Source organism: Salvelinus alpinus, chromosome 19 (genome assembly GCF_045679555.1).
Source record: "Salvelinus alpinus chromosome 19, SLU_Salpinus.1, whole genome shotgun sequence".
In the NCBI taxonomy this organism is placed as follows: domain Eukaryota; kingdom Metazoa; phylum Chordata; class Actinopteri; order Salmoniformes; family Salmonidae; genus Salvelinus; species Salvelinus alpinus.
The window spans coordinates 38,649,208-38,672,949 of NC_092104.1; the positions used below are offsets into that span (position 1 = coordinate 38,649,208).

General features: G+C 43.4%; 1 protein-coding gene across 5 annotated transcripts; it reads left to right on the forward strand.

Annotated features, from left to right (window-relative positions):
• The first annotated feature begins 1,425 nt into the window (after positions 1 to 1,425).
• On the forward strand, positions 1,426 to 23,478 carry LOC139545513 (lysine-specific demethylase 2B-like). Of its 5 annotated transcripts, none has more exons than XM_071353379.1 (10): positions 1,426 to 1,819; positions 16,284 to 16,508; positions 16,994 to 17,137; positions 17,962 to 18,048; positions 18,470 to 18,757; positions 19,559 to 20,361; positions 20,515 to 20,678; positions 20,808 to 20,969; positions 21,224 to 21,442; positions 21,706 to 23,478. In XM_071353379.1, the coding sequence occupies exons 1-10, from the start codon at positions 1,766 to 1,768 to the stop codon at positions 21,885 to 21,887; spliced, it is 2,328 nt and encodes a 775-aa protein (XP_071209480.1). In that variant the 5' UTR covers positions 1,426 to 1,765; the 3' UTR covers positions 21,888 to 23,478. The 5 variants fall into 5 exon arrangements, with proteins under 5 accessions (XP_071209480.1, XP_071209478.1, XP_071209479.1 ...); XM_071353377.1 differs by having other exon boundaries at positions 1,431 to 1,819; positions 16,287 to 16,508; positions 18,470 to 18,769; XM_071353378.1 differs by having other exon boundaries at positions 1,433 to 1,819; positions 18,479 to 18,769.
• The last annotated feature ends 264 nt before the right edge of the window (positions 23,479 to 23,742 follow it).

Consider the following 23,742-nt stretch of genomic DNA (forward strand, 5'->3'; position numbering starts at 1 on the left):
GATTCTAGTACCAGAATTCCATCTGCAACAGTTCGATGCATCTGTGACTTTGGACGTGTTGTAAACTGTCTCAATGTGCTATTGGCTTGGTCGTGTTCATTAGTGCACATTTTATTAATGTTTTATCCAATTACTGGATTTGATAGGAAACATGCTATTTGACTCCCACCTAGTGGAGGCCATATCCTATATTATGACAAATCAATGAAGCCTGAGAATGAAGGCTTAGAAATAATTCTGTAAGGACTGCTTTTTTATCAAATAGTTTAATGTGTTTAACTTATCTTTATTGGTCTCCCTTTTTAAGCTATTTGGTGTGCACATTTATACTAGTGCAATGTGTTCTTCCCTTTTATATTGCTTTGATTGTATGTGCGCTCTCACACTCATCTCTCACCTCACACAAGTGCTGCTGCTGGCTTTGAGCATATCTGCCAGTTAAAATTATTCTAATTGGTTTTGGTGACAGGTTTATGCACTGACCAAGTACTCAAGACAAGGTGGGTGAGGACACACTCATGTACTATGTCCCTGATGTCAGAGAAGACAAGGCTCAATTAGGCATGCAGAACAATCTTATTGTATCTGTTAATGCCAGTTGTTGGGGGCAGTCTGCAGCCAGTCAAACTCGGTGTTGAACTAAATGTCCTGGCAAAGCTCCTAGAAACAGAAAGTAGATGAAGTCCCTTGTGACCAGAAAAGGACAACAGCATATACTGCCTCATTTTCAAGAGTTTCATATGGACGTATTTAAAGAGTGTGACTGATGGCTATGGCACTAAATGTGTCATTTCAGTCTCCTATGACAATAAATGTTTCTGAACAAGCAGATGAGAAAATCAAAGGCTCGTGAGTCTTTCTCACCTAAACGAACTCTTCAGAGGTTTGTAGAATCGTTTTCCAGTATAATGCGCATTGCGCAGTAGTTTCTATTTTGTGGGGTACTCGGTGGGATGAGGGGGGGCGTGTGCAGCTGTCTCTTTTAATCTAACAATTGTATTGTAATATTCCATTTCATTTGTTCATATGCACAGATGCAAGAAATGAATTGAACAACAACAAAATAAGATTATGGACATTATTAGAACAGACATACAGTATAACGTTGATGATGACACACTTTTGTGAAATTGGTAATACTTTTGCAGCAATTCATTTAATTATTCCAAAGAAAGTACTCAATGTCCTACATGAGTACTTACTGGAACGCCAAGAAATCACGAGATAGTCAGAGGACCAAATGGCCTATCCGTAGACATTAAGAAAGAGCAATCAAACCCAGAGCAGCTGATGGCTTCCTGTATCTGTCACCAAGTAAAATACATCCTCAATCATTATGAAAAATATTGTCTTAGAACATGCAACCGCCCTCATCATTCCCAACGACCAGGATGTCGTACCCTTGCCCCTGTCTTCTCTAATGACCATCGGTCTGTGCTATTCCTGACCATTCCCTCCCTACCCCCTCCAGTTCCACCACCATTTCTGACTCTGGTCGCCCTTTCTAACCAACCCTTATAACCGAATGCCATCTGTCTCTCCATTGGCTTGGCCTGTTCCCCCTGACCTTCCCAACGCATATTCATGAGGCTTCCTGCCGCCTTGTGTATGCCTATGCAGCTGCCTGTTCCTGTGTGTGAAGAGAGGGAGAGGGGGGCGACAGAGAGAGAGCGGTGAACAGAGAACAGAACAGCAGCCGGGCTGGAGGATTCAGCCATGTCAGTTTTCTCTACAACGCTGGACAGACGATGAGAAGAGAGGAACCATGGCCTTGTCACTGAGTGCAGATGAAGAGGATTATGAATCAGAATCTGAACAGGTTAGACAACAGAACATTAACACATTGGGTTTCTAATCGGCATGCTGTTGTTTTTCTTCAAGAGGGGCTTTACTTTAGAGCTGTAATCGTGAGTCGAACGTATTTTCTCTCCCCCCACCGTCCTTTTTTCTCTCTCGATCTCTGCTCACTTGGCCATCATGAGCAGGAATAGGGTAGTAATTTGATTAGGGGAATGGAGGGAAAAGGGAAACATATTTTGTTTCGGTAACTAATCCACTGGGCAAGAGCTAGCTTAGCTATTTCACAGGTTTTAGACATAGGCCTTCTCCTGTCCCTGGCTATTGTATCCAGACGACTTGTGTCAGACAGACCCAAGAAAGAAAGGAATGAGCTACCCACCAAAGTAGTTCTTTGATCTCCATACTTGATTTTCTTATGTGATCCAGTATCCTAAGAGCTCAGTTTTTGTGTTTTAAATAAAACCTGAAGAGGACACAGTGAATATATACATGGTCTCTCTGACTACTAGATGTTTTTGTCACACACTGATCTGTCAGATTGTGTTCTTGGTCAAGCGACTGTGATTATGGAAAATGATGGGCCATTGTGACTGGTATTTTTGTGTGAACAGTGAGGGTGTGGGAGAGTAGTGTAGGAGGCAGCATGACTACATTTGGGGCCTTTCACTCCACTTAACCTCAGGCTTGGTTTGTTACTTAAACTAAAGTAAATTTATTACATTTCCTCAGACCATGCCTACCGACCATGCCATTATGTCACATTCAGGTTTAGCTTGCTTTACACACATACATATTTCTTCCATGTCTCAACTATTTGGATCACTAAGAAAATACTTTATATCCTGTGAATTGTTCTCACATAAGATGATTTTCTTGACCCTCATTGCTCAGGCCTCACCATGTTCTGTGCCTTTTAAAAGGGGGTTTGGGAGAGGGAACAATGAGGAGTCAGTGTTTACCCTGTATTCATTTAGCAGAGGCGCACCGCACATAAACAAAATATACATTTTCGGGACAGAAAAATGCTTTCAGTGTAAACTTGAACGACTCAAACCACACAAAGTATGTAGAAAATATCATTCTCAAAGTGTATTCACACCCCTTCACCTTTTCAGCATTTTGTTATGTTACAGCCTTATTCTAAAATGTATTAAATTGTTTTTTTCCTCAACAATCTACACACAATACCCTATAATTACATAGCAAAAACAGATTTTTAGAAATGTTAGCAAATTTATAAAATCAAAAAAATGGAAATATCACATTTACATAAGTAATCATATCCTTTACTTAGTACTTTGTTGAAGCACTTTTGGAGCGATTACAGCCTAGTCTTCTTCGGTATGACGCTACAAGCTTGGCACGCCTGTATTTGTGGAGTTTCTCCCATTCTTCTCTACAGATCCTCTCAAGCTCTTGTCAGGTTGGATGGGAGGTGTTGCTGCACAGCTAATTTCAGGTCTCTCCTGAGATGTTAGATTGGGTTCAAGTCCGGGCTCTGGCTGGGCTACTCAAGGACATTCAGAGACTTGTCCCGAAGCCACTCATGTATTGACTTGGCTGTGTGCTTAGGGTTGTTGTCCTGTTGGAAGGTTAACCTTTGCCCCAGTCTGAGGTCCTGAGCGCTCTGGAGCAGGTTTTCATCAAGGATCTCTGTACTTTGGTCCGTTCATCTTTCCCTCGATCCTGACTAGTCTCACAGTCCCTGCTGCTGAAAATCATCCCCACAGCATGATGCTGCCACCACCATGCTTCACCGTAGGGATGGTATTGGCCAGGTGATGAGGGGTGCCTGGTTTCCTCCAGACGTGACGCTTAGCATTCAGGCCAAATAGTTCAATCTTGGTTTCATCAGACCAGAGAATCTTGTTTCTCATGGTCTGAGAGTTCTTTAGGTGCCTTTTGGCAAACTCCAAGCAGGCTGTCATGTGCCTTTTTACTTTGTAGTGGCTTCCATCTGGCCACTCTACCATAAATGCCTGATTGATGGAGTACTGCAGAGATGGTTATCCTTCTGGAAGGTTCTCCCATCTCCACAGAGGAACTCTGGAGCTCTGTCAGAGTGACCATCGGGTTCTTGGTCACCTCCCAGACCAAGGCCTGCCCTTCTCCCCTGATTGCTCAGTTTGGCTGGGTGGCCAGCTCTAGGAAGAGTCTTGGTGGTTCCAAACTTCATCCATTTAAGAACGATGGAGGCCACCGTGTACTTGGGGACCTTCAATGCTGCAGAAATATTTTTGTACCTTTCCCCAGATCTGTGCCTCGACACAATCCTGTCTCGGAGCTCTACGGACAATTATTTCGACCTCATGGCTTGTTTCTTTTGCTCTGACATGCACTAACAATCGTGGGACCTTTTATATAGACCGGTGTGGGTCTTTCCAAATCATGTCCAATCAATTGAATTTACCACCGGTGGACTCCAATCAAGTTGTAGAAACATGTCAAGGATGATCAATGGCAACAGGATACACCTGAGCTCAATTTCTAGTCTCATAGCAAAGGGTCTGAATACTTGTGTAAATAAGGTGTTTGCATTTATTTATTTATACATTTGCTAAAATGTCTAAACCTGTTTTCACTTTGTTATTATGGGGTAGTGTGTGTAGATTGAGGAAAACAACATGTATTTTAGAATAAGGCTGTAACGTAACAAATTGTGGAAAAAGTGAAGGTCTGAATACTTTACAAATGCATGTACAATCTTTGAGAATTAGAAATCACGAAAATAAAAGCTTAACAGTCAGGGAGAATAGACATTTTTAAAAACAAATGTAGGAGTATTTCTGGCATGACTGGATTACTGACAGGGCAAGCAGGGTACATGCCCAGGGGCCCCGATTGGGTTCCCCATTGGTTTTGTTATGTTTGAGCATGAGAACACAGAATTAGCCATGCTCAAATATGTAGAATTGCAGGAATTAGATTTCAAACTGCAAAATTCTTTAACTCCAAGGGAAAATGTTTGGAGAAAAAAACATCATTTACTTTTCTCTCTGTCGCCAATTCCGTAACCGATTTAAGCCCCCCCCCCCCCTTTTTTTTTTACAGAAAAACGGTTAGCTCTTACAACACTACTTGACCGCTCTTGCCTGTTTGGCTACTTTTAGTTGTAGGTTACCCCGCAAGCAGAAAATACCCGCTAGACCAGTGGGATCCAGGACCTTATGGAGGAAGATGGAGGATTGTTTCATTGACTACTGATTCAAACACAACCCAGCTTCTAACTCCTTGCTCTCTCAGCTTGAATTGAAAGACAAATGCTGTTTTCCTGGGGGGATATGAGCTAGGAAGCACAATACATTAAAGGGAAATGTAAATAACATGTAACTTCATATTCATCATCTCCAGCACAACGCCAACATTAACATATGCGATGTAGTAAAAAAGATAAGAGTGACATCCAATTCCAATGACATCAACCAATTAGTAGGCCATGCCTACTTATAATTGGTTAAAATCACATGATGCCCACCGACATCATTGGAAACATTTCTCTTCCTCCATCTTTTTTAAAACACACAGAAACGCACCATTTTCACATTGGTGATTTTGGGGTGGTGCTGAAGATGATGATGAATATGAAGTAGAACAATTTTGACATTTTCCCTTTAAACACCCACTCACACAGTCATTGTTCATGAAGGAGATGATTTCAATCTTATTCTTTTGGCACAGTTGTAGAGATGTCATAGACGTTCCTCCCCTTTGTGGCGTCCTGGGGTCCACTGGAGCTAGGCAGATGGTGAACCATGGGACTTCCTACCATAGCACTGATATCCACAGTGAAACTGTGAGTCAGAGGGCCTTACTCAGATCAGGCCCCCATCTAGGCCTAGTGTTTGAGGGCCTCAAAACAAACCTACCTAACATTCCTAGCACATTAGTCAGCCAAGTTACAGTAAGTGCTGGTCAGTTGTTTTGTTTCTGTTCCTTGTCTGGAACTATTAAAGGTCAAGACTCTGTAGACAAACACATTAGTCTTCGTACTTTTGACTAGATTCTGTAATATTTCATACCAGCGAGACCACTTTGGTTAAAAAGAAAAAATACTATAAAAATGTCTTAAAGGCCAAATGCAATAAAATAATTATGTTATTTTGTTTCTTGAATTAGTGGTCAAAAGGAAACAAAAATAGCTTCTTAGCCAAGAGCAATTTCTCAAGCAAGAATTTTGCTAGGACTGTCTAGCAGTGGTCTGAGTGAGGGGCCTAATTGGATGAGCCTAACAAGAGGGATCTGTAACCTGAAAACTAGCTATTATTGGCAGAGAGGAATGAAACTCTTTAATTAAACCTTCAGTCTAAGCCGGTGGGAGGGGGGGTCAACTAAGCTTTATGGAATTGTTGTAAGAAGGTTATACCAATGATAATTTAGCTATTTGATTTATAATTTTAATTCTCCATGATGAAAAATATATAGAATTATTTGATGAATATTATTTTGGAAAGTATTCAGACTCGTTGACTTTTTCCACATTTTGTTACATTAGACTTATTCTAAAATTGATTTAACAAAAATCCCTCAATCTACACACAATACCCCATAAAGCGAGAACAGGTTTTCAGACATTTTTGCAAATGTATAAAAAATTTACAGAAATGCCTTATCTGCATAAGTATTCAGACTCTTTGCTATGAGACTCAAAATTGAGCTCAGGTGCATCCTGTTTCCATTGATTATCCTTCAGATCTTTCTACAACTTGATTGGAGTCCACCTGATTTGGAAAGGCACACACCTGTGTAGTTGGTACCACAGTTGTTAGTGCATGTCAGAGCAAAAACCAAGCCATGAGGTCGAAGGAATTGTCCGTAGAGCTCAGAGACAGGATTGTGTCGAGGCACAGATCTGAGGAAGGGTACCAAAACATTTCTGTAGCATTGAAGGTCCCCAAGAACACCGTGACCGCCATCATTCTTAAATGGAAGAAGTTTGGAACCACCAAGACTCTTACTAGAGCTGGCCACCCGGCAAAACTGAGAAATCAGGGGAGAAGGGCAACACCCACCCGTAGCACGCGCTCCAGCAGGTATAGCCACCTTTCCTTCCAGTTCTCTGCTGCCAACGACTGGAACGAATTGCAAAAATCACTGAAGCTGGAGACTTATATCTCCCGTTCTAACTTTAAGCATCAGCTGTCAGAGCAGCTTACCGATCATTGCACCTGTACACAGCCAATCTGTAAATAGCACACCCAACTACCTCATCCCCATATTATTACTTACTGGGGTGCAAAAGAGCAAGAGGGTATCTCTACTTGCACATCATCATTTGCACATCTATCACTCCAGTATTAATGCTAAATTGTAATTATTTCGCCTCTATGGCCTATTTATTGCCTACCTTCCTACTCTTCTACATTTGCACACAATGTACAATGAAAAAAAATCTATTTTTCTTTTCTATTGTGTTATTGACTGTACGTTTTGTTTACGTGTAACTCGGTGTTGTTTTTGTCGCACTGCTTTGCTTTATCTTGGCCATGTCGCAATTGTAAATGAGAACTTGTTCTCAACTGGCCTACCTGGTGAAATAAAAAAAGGGCCTTGGTCTGGGTGGTGACCAAGAACCCGATGGTCACTCTGACAGAGCTCTAGAGTTCCTCTGTGGAGATGGGAGAACCTTCCAGAAGGACAACAATCTCTGCAGCACTCCACCAATCAGGACATTATGGTAGAGTGGCCAGACGGAAGCCACTCATCATTAAAAGGCACGTGACAGCCCGCTTGGTGTTTGCCAAAAGGCACCTAAAGGACTCTCAGACCATGAGAAACAAGATTCTCTGGTCTGATGAAACCAAGATTGAACTATTTGGCCTGAATTCCAAGTGTCACGTCTAGAGGAAACCAGGCACCGCTCATCACCTGGCCAATACCATCCCTACGGTGAAGCATGGTGGTGGCAGCATCAAGCTGTGGGGATATTTTTCAGCTGCAGGGACTGGGAGACTAATCAGGACCGAGGGAAAGATGAACGGACCAAAGTACAGAGAGATCCTCGATGAAAACCTGCTCCAGAGCGCTCAGGACTTCAGACTGGGGTGAAGGTTCAGCTTGCAACAGGACAACAACCCTAAGCACACAGCCAAGACAACGCAGAAGTGGCTTCGGGACAAGTCTCTGAATGTCCTTCAGTGGCCCAGCCACAGCCCGGACTTGAACCCAATCGAACATCTCAGGAGAGACCTGAAAATAGCTCTGCAGCGACGCTCCCCATCCAACCTGACAGACCTTGAGAGGATCTGCAGAGAAGAATAGGAGAAACTCTCTAAATACAGGTGTGCCAAGCTTGTAGTGTCATACCCAAGAAGACTCAAGGCTGTAATTGCTGCCAAAGGTGCTTCAACTGAGTAAAGGGTCTGAATACTTATGTAAATGTGAGATTTCAGTTTTCAATTTTTAATACATTTGCAAACATTTCTAAAATCCTGTTTTTGCTTTGTCATTATGGGGTATTGTGTGTAGATTTTGATGATGGGGGGGACAGTTTAATCAATTTTAGAATACAATGTGTAAAAAGTCAAGGGGTCTGAATATTTGTCGAATGCACTGTATTAGCCTATATAAACACATTGAAGAACAGATTCACTACATGGAACAGATAGTCTCAAAAGGAAGTTTGTTCTGAAGTGTCTCTCCTATATCAGAGAGATATATGAAAGACCAGAAAGAATTTGTTGCAAAACAACCGACATGTTCATGAGCGTCTCATCTTTCCATAATACTTTGTGCGCCAAACCGTTCGGGCTCTACAAATCAAATCAAAGTTTATTTGTCACGTGCGCCGAATACAACAGGTGTAGATTTTACAGTGGAATGCTTACTTATAGGCTCTAACCAATAGTGCAAAAAAGGTATTAGGTGAACAATAGGTAAGTAAAGTTATAAAAACAACAGTGAAAAACAGTAGCGAGGCTATAAAAGTAGCGAGGCTACATACAGACACCGGTTAGTCCGGCTGATTGAGGTAGTATGTACAGTCGTGGCCAAAAGTTTTGAGAATGACACAAATATTCATTTTCACAAAGTCTGCTGCCTCAGTTTGTATGATGGCAATTTGCATATACTCCAGAATGTTATGAAGAGTGATCAGATGAATTGCAATTAACTGCAAAGTCCCTCTTTACCATGCAAATGAACTGAATCCCCCAAAAACATTCTCACTGCATTTCAGCCCTGCCACAAAAGGACCAGTTGACATCATGTCAGTGATTCTCTCGTTAACACAGGTGTGAGTGTTGATGAGGACAAGGCTGGAGATCACTCTGTCATGCTGATTGAGTTCGAATAACAGACTGGAAGCTTCAAAAGGAGGGTGGTGCTTGGAATCATTGTTCTTCCTCTGTCAACCATGGTTACCTGCAAGGAAACACGTGCCGTCATCATTGCTTTGCACAAAAAGGGGCTTCACAGGCAAGGATATTGCTGCCAGTAAGATTGCACCTAAATCAACCATTTATCGGATCATTAAAAACTTCAAGGAGAGCGGTCCCATTGTTGTGAAGAGGGCTTCAGGGCGCCCAAGAAAGTCCAGCAAGCGCCAGGACCCTCTCCTAAAGTTAATTCAGCTGCGGGATCGGGGCACCACCAGTACAGAGCTTGCTCAGGAATGGCAGCAGGCAGGTGTGAGTGCATCTGCACGCACAGTGAGGCAAAGACTTTTGGAGGATGGCCTGTTGTCAAGAAGGGCAGCAAAGAAGACACTTCCCTCCAGGAAAAGCATCAGGGACAGACTGATATTCTGCAAAAGGTACAGGGATTGGACTGCTGAGGACTGGGGTAAAGTCATTTTCTCTGATGAATCCCGTTTCCAATTGTTTGGGGCATCCGAAAAAAAGCTTGTCCGGAGAAGACGAGGTGAGCGCTACCATCAGTCCTGTGTCATGCCAACAGTAAAGCATCCTGAGACCATTCATGTGTGGGGTTGCTTCTCAGCCAAGGGAGTGGGCTCACTCACAATCTTGCCTACGAACACAGCCATGAATAAAGAATGGTACCAACACATCCTCCAAGAGCAACTTCTCCCAACCATCCAGGAACAGTTTGGTGACGAACAATGCCGTTTTCAGCATGATGGAGCACCTTGCCATAAGGCAAAAGTGATAACTAAGTGGCTCGGGGAACAAAACATCGATATTTTGGGTCCATGGCCAGGAAACTCCCCCGACCTTAATCCCATTGAGAACTTGTGGTCAATCCTCAAGAGGTGGATGGACAAACAAAAACCCACAAATTCTGACATACTCCAAGCATTGATTATGCAAGAATGGCCTGCCATCAGTCAGGATGTGGCCCAGATGTTAATTGACAGCATGTCAGGGTGGATTGCAGAGGTCTTGAAAAAGAAGGGTCAACACTGCAAATATTGACTCTTTGCATCAACTTCATGTAATTGTCAATAAAAGCCTTTGACACTTATGAAATGCTTCTAATTATACTTCAGTATTCCATAGTAACATCTGAAAAAAATAACTAAAGACACTGAAGCAGCAAACTTTGTGGAAATTAATATTTGTGTCATTCTCAAAACTTTTGGCCATGACTGTACATGTAGATATGGTTAAAGTGACTATGCATATATGATGAACAGAGAGTAGCAGTAGCGTAAAATAGGGGGTAGTGGGTGGCGGGACACAATGCAGATAGCCCGGTTAGCCAATGTGCGGGAGCACTGGTTGGTCGGGCCAATTGAGGTAGTATATACATATGTACATGAATGTATAGTTAAAGTGCCTATGCATATATGATAAACAGAGAGTAGCAGCAGCAGCGTAAAATACGGATTTGGGGGAGGTGGGCACACAATGCTAATAGTCCGGGTAGCCATTTGATTACCTGTTCAGGACTCTTATGGCTTGGGGGTAAAAACTGTTGAAGCCTTTTTGTCCTATACTTGGCACTCCGGTACCGCTTGCCATGCGGTAGTAGAGAGAACAGTCTATGACCGGGGTGGCTGGGGTCTTTGACAATTTTTAGGGCCTTCCTCTGACACCGCCTGGTGTAGAGGTCCTGGATGGCAGGCAGCTTAGCTCCAGTGATGTACTGGGCCGTACGCACTACCCTCTGTAGTGCCTTGCGGTCGGAGGCCGAGCAATTGCCGTACCAGGCAGTGATGCAACCAGTCAGGGTGCTCTCGATGTTGCAGCTTTATAACCTTTTGAGGATCTCCGGCCCCATGTCAAATCTTTTTAGTTTCCTGAGGGGGAATAGGCTTTGTCGTGCCCTCTTCACGACCGTCTTGGTGTGTTTGGACCATTCTAGTTTGTTGTTGATGTGGACACCAAGGAACTTGAAGCTCTCAACCTGCTCCAATACAGCCCCGTTGAAGAGAATGGGGGCTCGGTCCTCCTTTTCCTGTAGTCCACAATCATCTCCTTAGTCTTGGTTACGTTGAGGGATAGGTTGTTATTCTGGAACCACCCGGCCAGGTCCTCCCTATAGTCTGTTTTGTCATTGTCGGTGATCAGGCCTACTACTGTTGTGTCATCTGCAAACTTAATGATGGTGTTGGAGTCGTGCCTGGCCATGCAGTCGTGGGTGAACAGGGAGTACAGGACCCCGGGGACTGAGCACGCACCCCTGGGTGGCTCCAGTGTTGAGGATCAGCGTGGCAGATGTGTTGCTACCTACCCTCATCACCTGGGGGCAGCCCGTCAGGAAGTCCAGGATCCAGTTGCAGAGGGAGGTGTTTAGTCCCAGGATCCTTAGTGATGGATCCTTAGCTTAGTGATGAGCTTTGAGGGTACTATGGTGTTGAACGCTGAGCTGTAGTCAATGAATAGCATTCTCACGTAGTTGTTCCTTTGTCCTGGTTTGGAAAGGGTGTGGAGTGGAGTGCAATAGAGATTGTATCATCTGTGGATCTCTTTGGGCGGTATGCAAATTGGAGTGGGTCTAGGGTTTCTGGGATAATGGTGTTGATGTGAGCCATTACCAGCTTTTCAAAGCACTTCATGGCTACGGATGTGAATGCTACAGGTCTGTAGTCATTTAGCCAGGTTGCCTGTGTGTTCTTGGGCACAGGGACTATGGTGGTCTGCTTGAAACATGTTGGTATTACAGACTCAATCAGGGACATGTTGAACATTTCAGTGAAGACACCTGCCAGTTGGTCAGCACATGCCCGGAGCACAAGTCCTGGTAATCCGTCTAGCCCTGCAGCCTTGTGTATGTTAACCTGTTTAAAGGTCTTACTCACGTCGGCTACGGAGAGTGTGATCACACAGTCGTCCGGAACAGCCGATGCTCTCCTGCATGTCTCCGTGTTGCTTGCCTCGAAGCGAGCATAGATCACTGAACAAAAATATAAACACAACATGTAAAGTGTTGGTCCCATGTTTTCATGAGCTGACATAAAAGTTCCCAGAACTTTTCCAGATGCACAAAAAGCTTGTTTGTCTCAAATGTTGTGCACAAATTTGTTTACATCCCTGTTAGTGAGCATTTCTCCTTTGCCAAAATAATCCATCCATCTAACAGGTGTGGCATCTCAAGAAGCTAATTAAACAACATTATCATTACACAGGTGCACCTTATGCAGGGGACAATTATAGGCCACTCTAAAATGTGCGTTGTCTGAAGTTTGAGGGAGTGTGCGACCGTCCTTGCATCCACAGACCACACGTATGGCGTTGTGTGGGCGAGCAGTTTGCTGATGTCAACGTTGTCAACAGTGCCCCATGGTGGGGTTATGGTATGTGCAGGCATAAGCTACGGACAATGAACACAATTGCATCTTATCAATGGCAATTTGAATGCACAGAGATACTGTGATGAGGTCCTGAGGCCCATCTGTGACCAACTGATGCATATCTGTATTCCCAGTCATGTGAAATGCATAAATTAGGGCCTAATGAATTTATTTCAATTATTTGTTTTCTTTATATGAACTGTAACTCAGTAAAATCGTTGAAATTGTTGCATGTTGCGTTTTTATTTGGTGTGTGTGTGTGTACAGTTGAAGTCGGAAGTTTACATACACCTTAGCCAAATACATTTAAACTCTGTTTTTCACAATTCCTGACATTTAATCCTAGTAAAAATTCCCTCTCTCAGGTCAGTTAGGATCACCACTTTATTTTAAGAATGTGAAATGTCAGAATAATAGTAGAGAGAATGATTTATTTCAGCTTTTATTTCTTTCATCACATTCCCAGTGGTTCAGAAGTTTACATGCACTCAATTAGTATTTGGTAGCTTTGCCTTTAAATTGTTTATCTTGGGTCAAACGTTTCGGTTAGCCTTCCACAAGCTTCCCACAATAAGTTGGGTGAATTTTGGCCCATTCCTCATGACAGAGCTGGTGTAACTGAGTCAGGTTTGTAGGCCTCCTTGCTCGCACATGCTTTTTCAGTTCTGCCAACACGTTTTCTATAGGATTGAGGTCAGGGCTTTGAGATGGCCACTCCAATAAGGACTTTGTTGTCCTTAAGCCATTTTGCCACAACTTTGGAAGTATGCTTGGGGTCAGTGTCCATTTGGAAGACCCTTTGCGACCAAGATTTAACTTCCTGACTGATGTCTTGATGTTGCTTCAATATATCCACATCATTTTGCTTTCCTCATGATGTCATCTATTGTGAAGTGCACCAGTCCCTCCGAATCTGGGTTTAGCGGATGCCAGGAGAACGCTACCGGCCCGACTGCATAATGTCAACTGTAAAGTTTGGTGGAGGAATAATGGTCTGGGGCTGTTTTTTCATGGTTCCTGCTAGACCCCTTATTTCCAGTGAAGGGAAATCTTAACGCTACAGCATACAATGACATTCTAAACAATTTTGTGCTTCCAACATCTAGTGGAAAGCCTTCCCAGAAGAGTGGAGGCTGTTCTAGCAGCAATGGGTGGCCCAACTTCATATTAACGCCCATGATTTTGGAATGAGATGTTCGACAAGCAGGTGTCCACATACCTTTGGCAATTGTGTGTGTGTCATAAACACAGCAAAATCACGTTGGATTGCATTATGTCGTTAAAGATTAAAGATTACACTTGTGTTTCTTGGAAGAGGGTCAAATGAGAAGGAGAATAACTTGGCTCAGTGAATACCAGTTCCCCTGACTCATGGATGTGTCATCCAGAGAGGATCACTCGTCATCTAGCCACACTGTGTGCTGCTTTCTCTTGTAATTTAGATGTTTTACATAACATGGCTTATATAGACTATACTCACCCACTTGTTAGGTAAGTACTCATTTTATTTGTTTTAACCAACACAAACTCATGCCCCCTTGGTCGAACAGAATTGTGAAGAACGTTGTTTATTTACATCAAACACAGAAGACTTTGTCAAGCATTTTGTCATGCTGACGCTGTTGCACACATTGCTTGAATATTTGGAGTAAGAGAGTATCAGATACTTTACTCAAGGACTCTGTCAGGGTGAAGATGAGGGTGTCCCGGGGGAAAAGAGGTCATGCAGCACACATGGGATTCTAGTGGGCCTACACGTTGATCCTGTGGGTCTATTAGTGCCGTTTGATGTTAAGGATCTGTTGTGTTGGATACCATTTTGTAGAGTTCTGCTCAAAGGTCTCAAATGATCTGTTCTAGGAAGTTCAACAGTTCAAGACAATGCCAGGAAAATGTTGCAATCACACTTGAATGTTGTGCAATTCTGATAGTCACAGCGTTTTTCTCATATCTTCACATACACTTATTGGTCAATCCTATTTATTCTGAAAAGCATTGTAGTCTGTGTTTCCCAATCCCTGTTAGATGTTGTGTCGTCAACAACGGTATACGTTTGAGAATCTGTTTGGATCTGGAAATATGCTTGAGGATGGCCAAAGATGAAATGTCATCAAAACAACTCTCTCTCCAAACCTGAAGAAAAGCTTCCTGATAAAGAATGTTCTTGTGGTATGTCTCCCGTCCCCGGTGAAATGTTATTTTGGTATTCATGAAGGAACACTTTGTTCTCAATGACCCCGTTGTAGTGTTTTTGTTTTTTATTTCTCTCTCTCTTTAAGCCCTCAGCAAGAATTCCATCTGCTTTTATAAAACGGAGGTTTTTGTCCTTATTAGCCAGGATAGTCCAGGAGGATGATTATGTAAGGGCTGTGACGTGTTTAGTTCGGGGGTGGAAGGTTTTCACTGTTGTGGATTCATCCTTAATTGAGGAGCATTGCTAGGTGGTAAGATGTTTTCGGTGAACCTGTGTGTGTTGCTGTCTTGTGATTCATGTTTATTTTCATTGATGGACTTACTGACTAATACAGTGGCAGATATTCTTGGGCCATAAATACACATGCATGCAGTGTTGACATGCGTGCTTAAGCCTAACAGGAGTGTGATAGCCTTCTGATTTTGCAGTGCTTGATAATAGATTGTGGTTGTTTTGGATTTCTGCAGTCAACTGTCCTCCCACCCCTCCCTGTGCCTTGAAGTTCTTGTTACTGAGCTTGTGCTATTTCATTATTTGTGTTCTCTAATTGAAAAGCATTGATTATGTCATCAAGAGTCATGTTCTGTATGTTCAACAGAATATATTTCCTCCAAACCTCTAGATAAAAACTGATTTGGTGTCTATTGATTTTAAAGCTGTCGTATTTGACACCATGCAATTGGTAGGTTGTTTTAAACGTTGTATAGGCCTTATAGATGAGCTGTGCTGGTCACTGATGTCCTTTGCAGGAGATGGTAGGCAGGACACCATGCTCGACTGGGACTGCGGGCTCTTTGTGACAACCAGCAGATTCTACTTGAGGTGTATTTTTATTCGGTTTAGTTTCCCTTCAGGGATCACTATAGGTCCATATCCACCACTCCCGATGCTATAGCCTGCCAGGGAAGGAGAATGCTCCTTTCTTAGGATCTACCTGCTCTTTCACTCATCGATCCCACAACAAAGTGTTTTTAGTGCCAGTAAGAACAGCCACCAGGGGAATGAATAACCCAATCTACAACACATTCATCTCTAACTTTTTCCCCAGCATATCTCCCACGGCCTCCAGATGTGTACTTTACTGCTGCAAGAGGAGTCATGAAAATGATCGATTTCAAAATAATCCTAACCCCCCCCCCCCCCTCCCGTTAAAGTACAGTATGTCTCTGCTAGTTTCCACCTTCTCTCATTATTCTATTCAAATGGTTAGGAAAAGCAGGGGGACTGTGTTTCCAAGGAAACACTAGCCTCTGCAGCACAAAAATTATTCTCAGTAATTGCATAGGGAATCTCTCATTTGGATGGTTTTATTGTTCTGGTGGCTCTAGGCTTGGGTGAAGAGCATTGGGAGAATCTTTTTTGTTGGGGGGGACAAACGCTGATTCACAGATTTGGCATTGTCATTTAGAAATGTTTGTGGCTCACAGCCGGTGGCCTCTGCACTACTGTCTCACTAGCTTTATGAATGTCAGAATTAGACCATACAGTACTTAATGTTTTGTGTTCAGTAATGAAGTCGAAGGTAGTTTACTGTCTTAGGCAACAGTGTCCATTAAATTTCCCACCTCAACTTGAATTGTATAATTTCTCTCTCTGCAGCAGCATGCAGCCAACCGGCCAAAGCCCAAGATGGGGACGTCAGCAGCGGTCAAGCTGCCGTCCAATCGCAGTGCGTCTGGCGCCAGACGCAGGAGAACACGCTGCCGAAAGTGTGAGGCGTGCCTCCGAACCGAGTGTGGAGACTGTCACTTCTGTAAAGACATGAAGAAGTTTGGAGGACCAGGGCGCATGAAGCAGTCCTGTATCATGAGGCAGTGCATTGCAGTGAGTAAAGCCAAAGAAACCACACAGGCTTTTCATTATCCATACTATTTAGCAGAGAGTTCAGTTAGCCAATATTGTCTTATTCAATGATGCAGTGCTGTGCCACATGCAAGACTGTGCATTTGACATACAAACCATAATGATAGGTTCAGGGTTTAAAACAAGGGTCAGCGTAAGAGAACCAACCAGAAGTACAATGATACAGAGCGAGACAACAGGAAGTGAGTGCTAACATTTTTATTTGGCACAGTATGACTCATTCATGTGTCTATGGTCTCTAGATTCTGTTGAGTCCAATCAGTGGATATTTGTCTACAGCTTGGCGTCGTCGCCAATGTCTGTTAATGATTCTCCTAAAACAGGAAACATAGAATGACCAGTTGCAACTTATGGACACCATTTCTGAATTCTATTGCACACTGGCATAGTAGACCCAATGTGTCTGACTCAATGAGTTTCACTGAATGTGTGTTTGTCCCTTGCAGCCTGTCCTGCCCCACACGGCTGTGTGTGTTGTGTGTGGAGAAGCAGGTAAGGAGGACTCCCTGGAGGAAGAGGAGGACAAGTTCAACATCATGCTCATGGAGTGCTCCATCTGCAGTGAGATTGTTCACCCCAACTGCTTAAAGGTGAGCTAGGATGAGCATGTCAAGTCATGACTGAACACGAGGCCAAGCCTCCACTTTATGAGTTTGATGACTCATCATTTGTGTGAGTGAGATTCACCTGAATGTTTTATATGCTTTGTGACTGAAATGAGGGCAATACTATATCCTGGAATGTTTGCTGCTGTACCAGTGGTAGGTGATTCACTGTGTTTGACTTTCAGACAGTTTTACAAGGCAGCTTGAGGCGTTGGTGTGGTGGGGACTTCCTGTTGTTGTTTGACACTGACTGAACCAGCTCATCAATTTCCTTCCTCCAGATTGACTTACATAAGGCTAATATAGTCTCTGGGAAGGAGAAGTGTCCAGCTGAAATCACATGGCATAAGAATACAACTTTGCAGTGTTGTTGACATTGCCAGGTCGAGCCGGATGCAAATAAAATGCAAAGTGACTCATGCACTCTTAGGAACCATTCTGCCAAACCATAGCATGATCTTGCTCAAACCTGTTCTAATGAAGGGAAGTTGTGACTGCCTTTGGTATTCCATGCACATAATACTCTAAAGTGATAGGTAAAGTATTCCTGAAGAATATACATTTTTCATTTTGATAATAGGAATTTCTGTGAAGGTCTTTATATCAGATGTTGGAGGTTGTCGGTTGTCCAGAGATTCTCACTTTAATTGTCTGAGGAAAAAATGACTTGTTTTTCACCGCCTCACGTTAAGTGGACACGGTCATGCTTTCAGTTCCCGCTTTCTCTCTGTGGTGAAAACATTGTACTTTAGTCTTGACTCCCTGTCTGCCCTTCTTGTCAACTAACTCTTTTACTTCATGGTTTTCAGGTTAAAGATGCGTCTGGCGTGGTGAATGATGAACTTCCCAACTGTTGGGAATGTCCCAAATGCAACTCAGCTGGGAAAACAGGAAAAGTGAGTACCTATATGAATTCATAATTTATCCTCAAGTATATGCAGAAATATAAAATGTACATGTTACTGCGTATATTACTAATTTCAGTTGCCACAACATATTTTGTAGTCTGGTGTTGGATTTGCATTGACTTAATAAACAGGGCTGTGAACTTTGGAAAACATTCCCCAAAGAGTTAAATTCTTTCAAGTCTGAGGCATTTCATAATGCATTTACTTTGTGGTTTTTACTTCCTGTTCATTTACTTACTGTGCTACTTACCAATTCCCTTTCTGTTACAGGGGAAACCAACACCTAATTCTCTAGAAGTGGTAGTCACAGTCTATCTAGTTTAACTCTTGTGAAACAGTAGCTCAGTTTGTTGACAACGTTGTGATAAGCAAAAGGTATAAAGTTCTCTCCTGTTTTTTCCTCCTTTTGGTCTGCAAGCAAAAAAGGGGACCAGGGTTCAAGTACGCGTCCAACCTCCCTGGCTCTCTGCTGAGGGAGCAGAAGGCGGTCAAGGAGGAGGGCGAGTCCACCTCTACGTCTACAGTCAAGAGGAAGCCTGAGAGGGATGAGACTCCCAGACACAGACCTGAGGAATGGGAGCCCCTTCACAGACAACCCCCTGTCCTGTCCCCCAGCACCCTGCCTCGGCCCAGACCTGAGGACAAACTGAGGAAGAAGAGAAAGCTCTTCGACGATGACTACGAAGAGGACTTTGATGTGAGGAAGAAGGTAGAGATACTCCGATTTCATCATGTGGTTTGTGTTTGTTAGTACACTGCTCAAAAAAATAAAGGGAACACTTAAACAACACAATGTAACTCCAAGTGGCCTGCTGGAGGTCATTTTGCAGGGCTCTGGCAGTGCTCCTCCTTGCACAAAGGCGGAGGTAGCGGTCCTGCTGCTGGGTTGTTGGCCTCCTCCACGTCTCCTGATGTACTGGCCTGTCTCCTGCTAGCGCCTCCATGCTCTGGACACTACGCTGACAGACACAGCAAACCTTCTTGCCACAGCTCGCATTGATGTGCCATCCTGGATGAGCTGCACTACCTGAGCCACTTGTGTGGGTTGTAGACTCCGTCTCATGCTACCACTAGAGTGAAAGCACCGCCAGCATTCAAAAGTGACCAAAACATCAGCCAGGAAGCATAGGAACTGAGAAGTGGTCTGTGGTCACCACCTGCAGAACCACTCCTTTATTGGGGGTGTCTTGCTAATTGCCTATAATTTCCACCTTTTGTCTATTCCATTTGCACAACAGCATGTGAAATGTATTGTCAATCAGTGTTGCTTCCTAAGTGGACAGTTTGATTTCACAGAAGTGTGATTGACTTGGAGTTACATTGTGTTGTTTAAGTGTTCCCTTTATTTTTTTGAGCAGTGTATAACGTTACACTCTCACTATGGGTGGCAATTTTCATGCTATGCCAAGCAACTCCTTTTGTTAAATGTCTGGATGCTATGTGCTCTGGTATACATAGTTGAACATACTCTCTAACTAAACCTTCCTATCTCCCACAGGGAAAGTCAGATGGACATCTGTTCATTAATCAGATCAAGACTGAAGAGGAGGAGGAGGTAGATGAAGAGGAGAAGGCCTCTCTGTACCGGCGAGGCCTGGAGAGGAGAGGGCGTTTAAGAGATACCGAGGAGGAGGCAGAGGACGGGGATGACGAGGACACAAAGACAAGCCTGCCCAGGCCTCCTCTCAAAACTTCTGTTCTAGACAGTGACCAGTCTCACTGCAGCTCTCCATGGGCTGGCCCCAGTAGCGAGGGGGGCAGTGAACCCCAGGAGAAGGGCCCACGTCCCAAAGCGTGCCGCAAACGCCGATTACCAAACAAAGAGCTGAGCAAAGAGCTGAGCAAAGCACTGAACCAGGAGATCCAGAAGACCGAGGACTGCCTTGCCAATGAGAACCGCCAGCCCCTGAAGGTGGAGCCAGAGAGTGAGAATGAAGAGCCAAAGAGGAGCTTCCGCAATGGCAGTGACCTAGGAGGGGAGCGGCCACACCTCTGGACCAAGGAAATTAACGGCACTCCCTGGGAGCTGCGCCACTTCTACCCCAGCCAAATCACCCCTCTGGGCTTCAACAGGAGCTCCCCTGGCACCCGGCCCCTGCCCCCACGCTCCCCACCCAAGTGTGTCCAAATGGAGCGCCACGTCATCCGGCCGCCCCCCATCAGCCCCCCACCGGATAGACTGCCCCTGGTGGACGGGAAAACCCACGCGGTGCAGCGAGAGGTCTGGGTGAAGATCTTCGGACACGTCACACACAAGGAGCTGTGTGTCTGCATGCGTGTCTGCAAGACATGGAACCGATGGTAAGAGCTCCATTCTACTCAAACTGTGTTACTTCACATCGCAGGCCTTTTAAAAACATAAACACTTGGTATATTTGAATCTAGGTATCTAAAACCTTCATCTGTCCATTACAAATAGTGAGTGTGTGTCTCCATTGTCTCTATCTCTGACAGGTGCTGTGATAAAAGACTGTGGACCATAATTGATCTGAACCGCTGTAAATCTATTACTCCCCTTATGCTGAGTGGCATCATCCGCAGACAGCCCCTCTCACTGGACCTCAGCTGGACCAACATCTCCAAGAAGCAACTAAGCTGGCTTATAAACCGCTTACCGGGTATGTACCATGGCCATGTCACACTGATCTATGGGAGCGAAATATGGTTTGGGTCGAGATTAGAGACTGTCCACCCCTCTCTGTCTCGGCGTTGAAACTCTTCTGACGTTACTCCACTCTGTCCTGCAGGTCTGCGGGTGTTGCTGCTCTCAGGTTGCTCATGGGTGGCTGTGTCTGCCCTCTGCACCTCTAGCTGCCCTCTGCTGCGCACCCTTGATGTGCAGTGGGTGGAGGGGCTCAAAGATGCCCAGATGAGGGACCTGCTCTCGCCTCCGACCGACAACAGACCAGGTAACCACCGGCAACAGGAGGGGGAGTTATATGAAATTGACGCGGCTACCTTATAACCACCCCCTGGTGGTTATCCTGGGTGTGACAGGACTGTGTGGCTCCTCTTTTTAAAACCCATTAGGAAGAAAATGTGAGGGGATCTTTAGATAGTTCACATGTGTTTATTAAAAGGACCAAAATGAAGGCCATTACTTGCCATGTTTGACTGCGAGACAGGAAATCACTCCTATTTTATTCCTCCTCTCCACCCTCAGGCCAGTTGGACAACCGTTTTAAGCTGAGGAACGTTGTGGACTTGCGTCTGGCCGGACTGGACATCACAGACGCCTCTCTGCGTCTGATTATCAGACATATGCCGGTACTTTCACAACTGGACCTGAGCTACTGCAACCACGTCAACGACCAGTCGGTCAACCTGCTGACGGCCGCAGGGACCACAACCAGAGACTCCCTCACAGAGATCAACCTGTCAGGTAGGAACCCTCAGCCAGTCACTATGAGCAATGGGGGCGAAGACAACAGCACAGAGGATGTTTTTAGTTACTCTGCTATTTCCCTTTTTATAATGTCTGTTAATATTAGAGGGTATAGAAAAGGTATTTATTCTTAAACTGTTATCTCGATTTTATATTAAGAGTTTAACTGTAGTCTTTGTTGCATTTTAGCGTACATAATATTCAATCCGGCTCTGTACACGTTTCCTCATGCCTGGCTCTGTTTTTGTCTCCGCCTCCAGTTTGTAATAGGGTGACAGACCATTCCCTTACCTTCTTCAAGCGCTGTGGGAGCATCTGTCACATTGACCTACGCTACTGCAAACAGGTGACCAAGACGGCCTGTGAACAGTTCATAGCAGAGATGTCCGTGAGTGTACAGTTTGGCCTCAAAGAGGACAAATTACTGCAGAAACTCGGCTAGTTCATTGAGGGACACTTACACGGGCCAAAATGTAAACAACATAAGAACTACCTTTTGCACTAAATGGAGCAAGACAAGGTTTCCCCATCAAGCCTGGACTGGTTGGTTTTGTATGTTTATTTCCTCTTCATGGAGAATATACCGTGTTAGATTTCTGAACGAACAATGTCACATGAGTTGATGAGAGAAGCAGAGGTGTGTAAATGGACTGGGCAGATTTTTGCATCGATCTTTCTGGATGTTGTAGAATCCTTGTACTGAAAGGGGAAGATGTAAAGCTACTGGACAGAAGGAGATGGTGAAGGAAAACATCCTGCGTGAGTGTTTCTTTTTGTGTTTGTAAAAAATATATATTTTAAAGGTTTGTTATATTGAATTTGTTGGGGAATTTTTCTATTATTTAGGTTTGTTTTATACAACAATTCATGCATTGGGCAAAACATTTTTAAGTTAGTGAAAGTTTATGTATGCAGTACCAGATACACTCCAGATTTCAACCTAATGAACAGACCCCAGATGACATGTCATAGAACTGAATATTGACCTACAGATCCTTTATATCAGTTTGCCTTGACACCGATGGTAATATATATTTTTGGATGCTGTGTTTTACCTGATATGTGCCAATTTCTGAAGTTGACATTACAGTTTAACGGTAGTTACTGACTTGGACTGGATTTACTTTACATAAAACATGCAAATAAGACCATGATAAAATACATGTTATAAAAGTCTAAAGCTGCAAAATGTAACTTTTGGGGTGACCTGACCAATTTCACATAGAAATGTGAGTTATAGACCTGTCATTGAAAGCAAGTCTAAGAAGCGGTAGAGTTCAGTTCTTTCTATGCTTCCCGTTCTTAAGTTTTGTTTTTGTCTTTTGCTTTCGGTTTCGGTTTTGTGCACCAGCCTTAAACAGCTGAAAATACAATATTTTTGGTTATGGAAAATATATTTCACAGTGGTTTAGATGGTATTCTAGACTATACTTGCTTATTTTGTCACAAACTAAAATTTGTGTGAACTATTAGAATTTTTGCAACCAGGAAATGGCGGGGCGATTTCTGCATCTTTAAATAAATGTTGCACAAGTGATTAAATTAATACAGCTTGAAATTAATCAGTCAATCAATATTGACATAAGGAAAGTTAGTCAAATGTATTTTTAAATCTCTGTGATACATTTTGAAATTTGTTTGAAACAGGAAAATGCAATCTCGTGTTTAACATGTTTTAGCAAGAGCCCATAATGTGAGTGTGTAAAGTAATTGAATCATTTTTCACCCATGCATACAATAAGTGGCCTCCAGACTTGGTGTGCAGTAAGTTTCTTTTGAAAGAGCATTTGCTCATCCAATCATTAATTCCAAGATTGACAGATCTACTCATTGTTTTAAATTTTCTTTATTTATATTTGAGTAATCATCCATAATCATATCTGTGGTTTTGTGCAAATAATATAATTGTCATTATTTATGTGTTGTGATTGTGGCATACAATGTCAAGTGAATGCTATTGGCCACACAGATGCACATGATGTAGTTTTATATTTGTAATGATTGTCATTAAAAGTATATTTCTCTGTATAAAATCTGACTTTTCATACTATGACATTTTTGACCCTCAGTTGTGACCTTTTTGATAGGGCACAGCAGAGTATTTACTAAATGCCAGGGTCACTGGTGACCTCGGGTGGCTTCGCTTTCAATGAGCAGGAAATAACATTGGCATGTGAACATATTTTTGGAACCCCCTCACCCAACTCTGAGATCATGTATCAACCATGCTTGTATTTTTCCATTCAGCATTTGTCACATGGAAGCTGCTCTCTGCAGCTGTCTTCTCCTAGGCAACG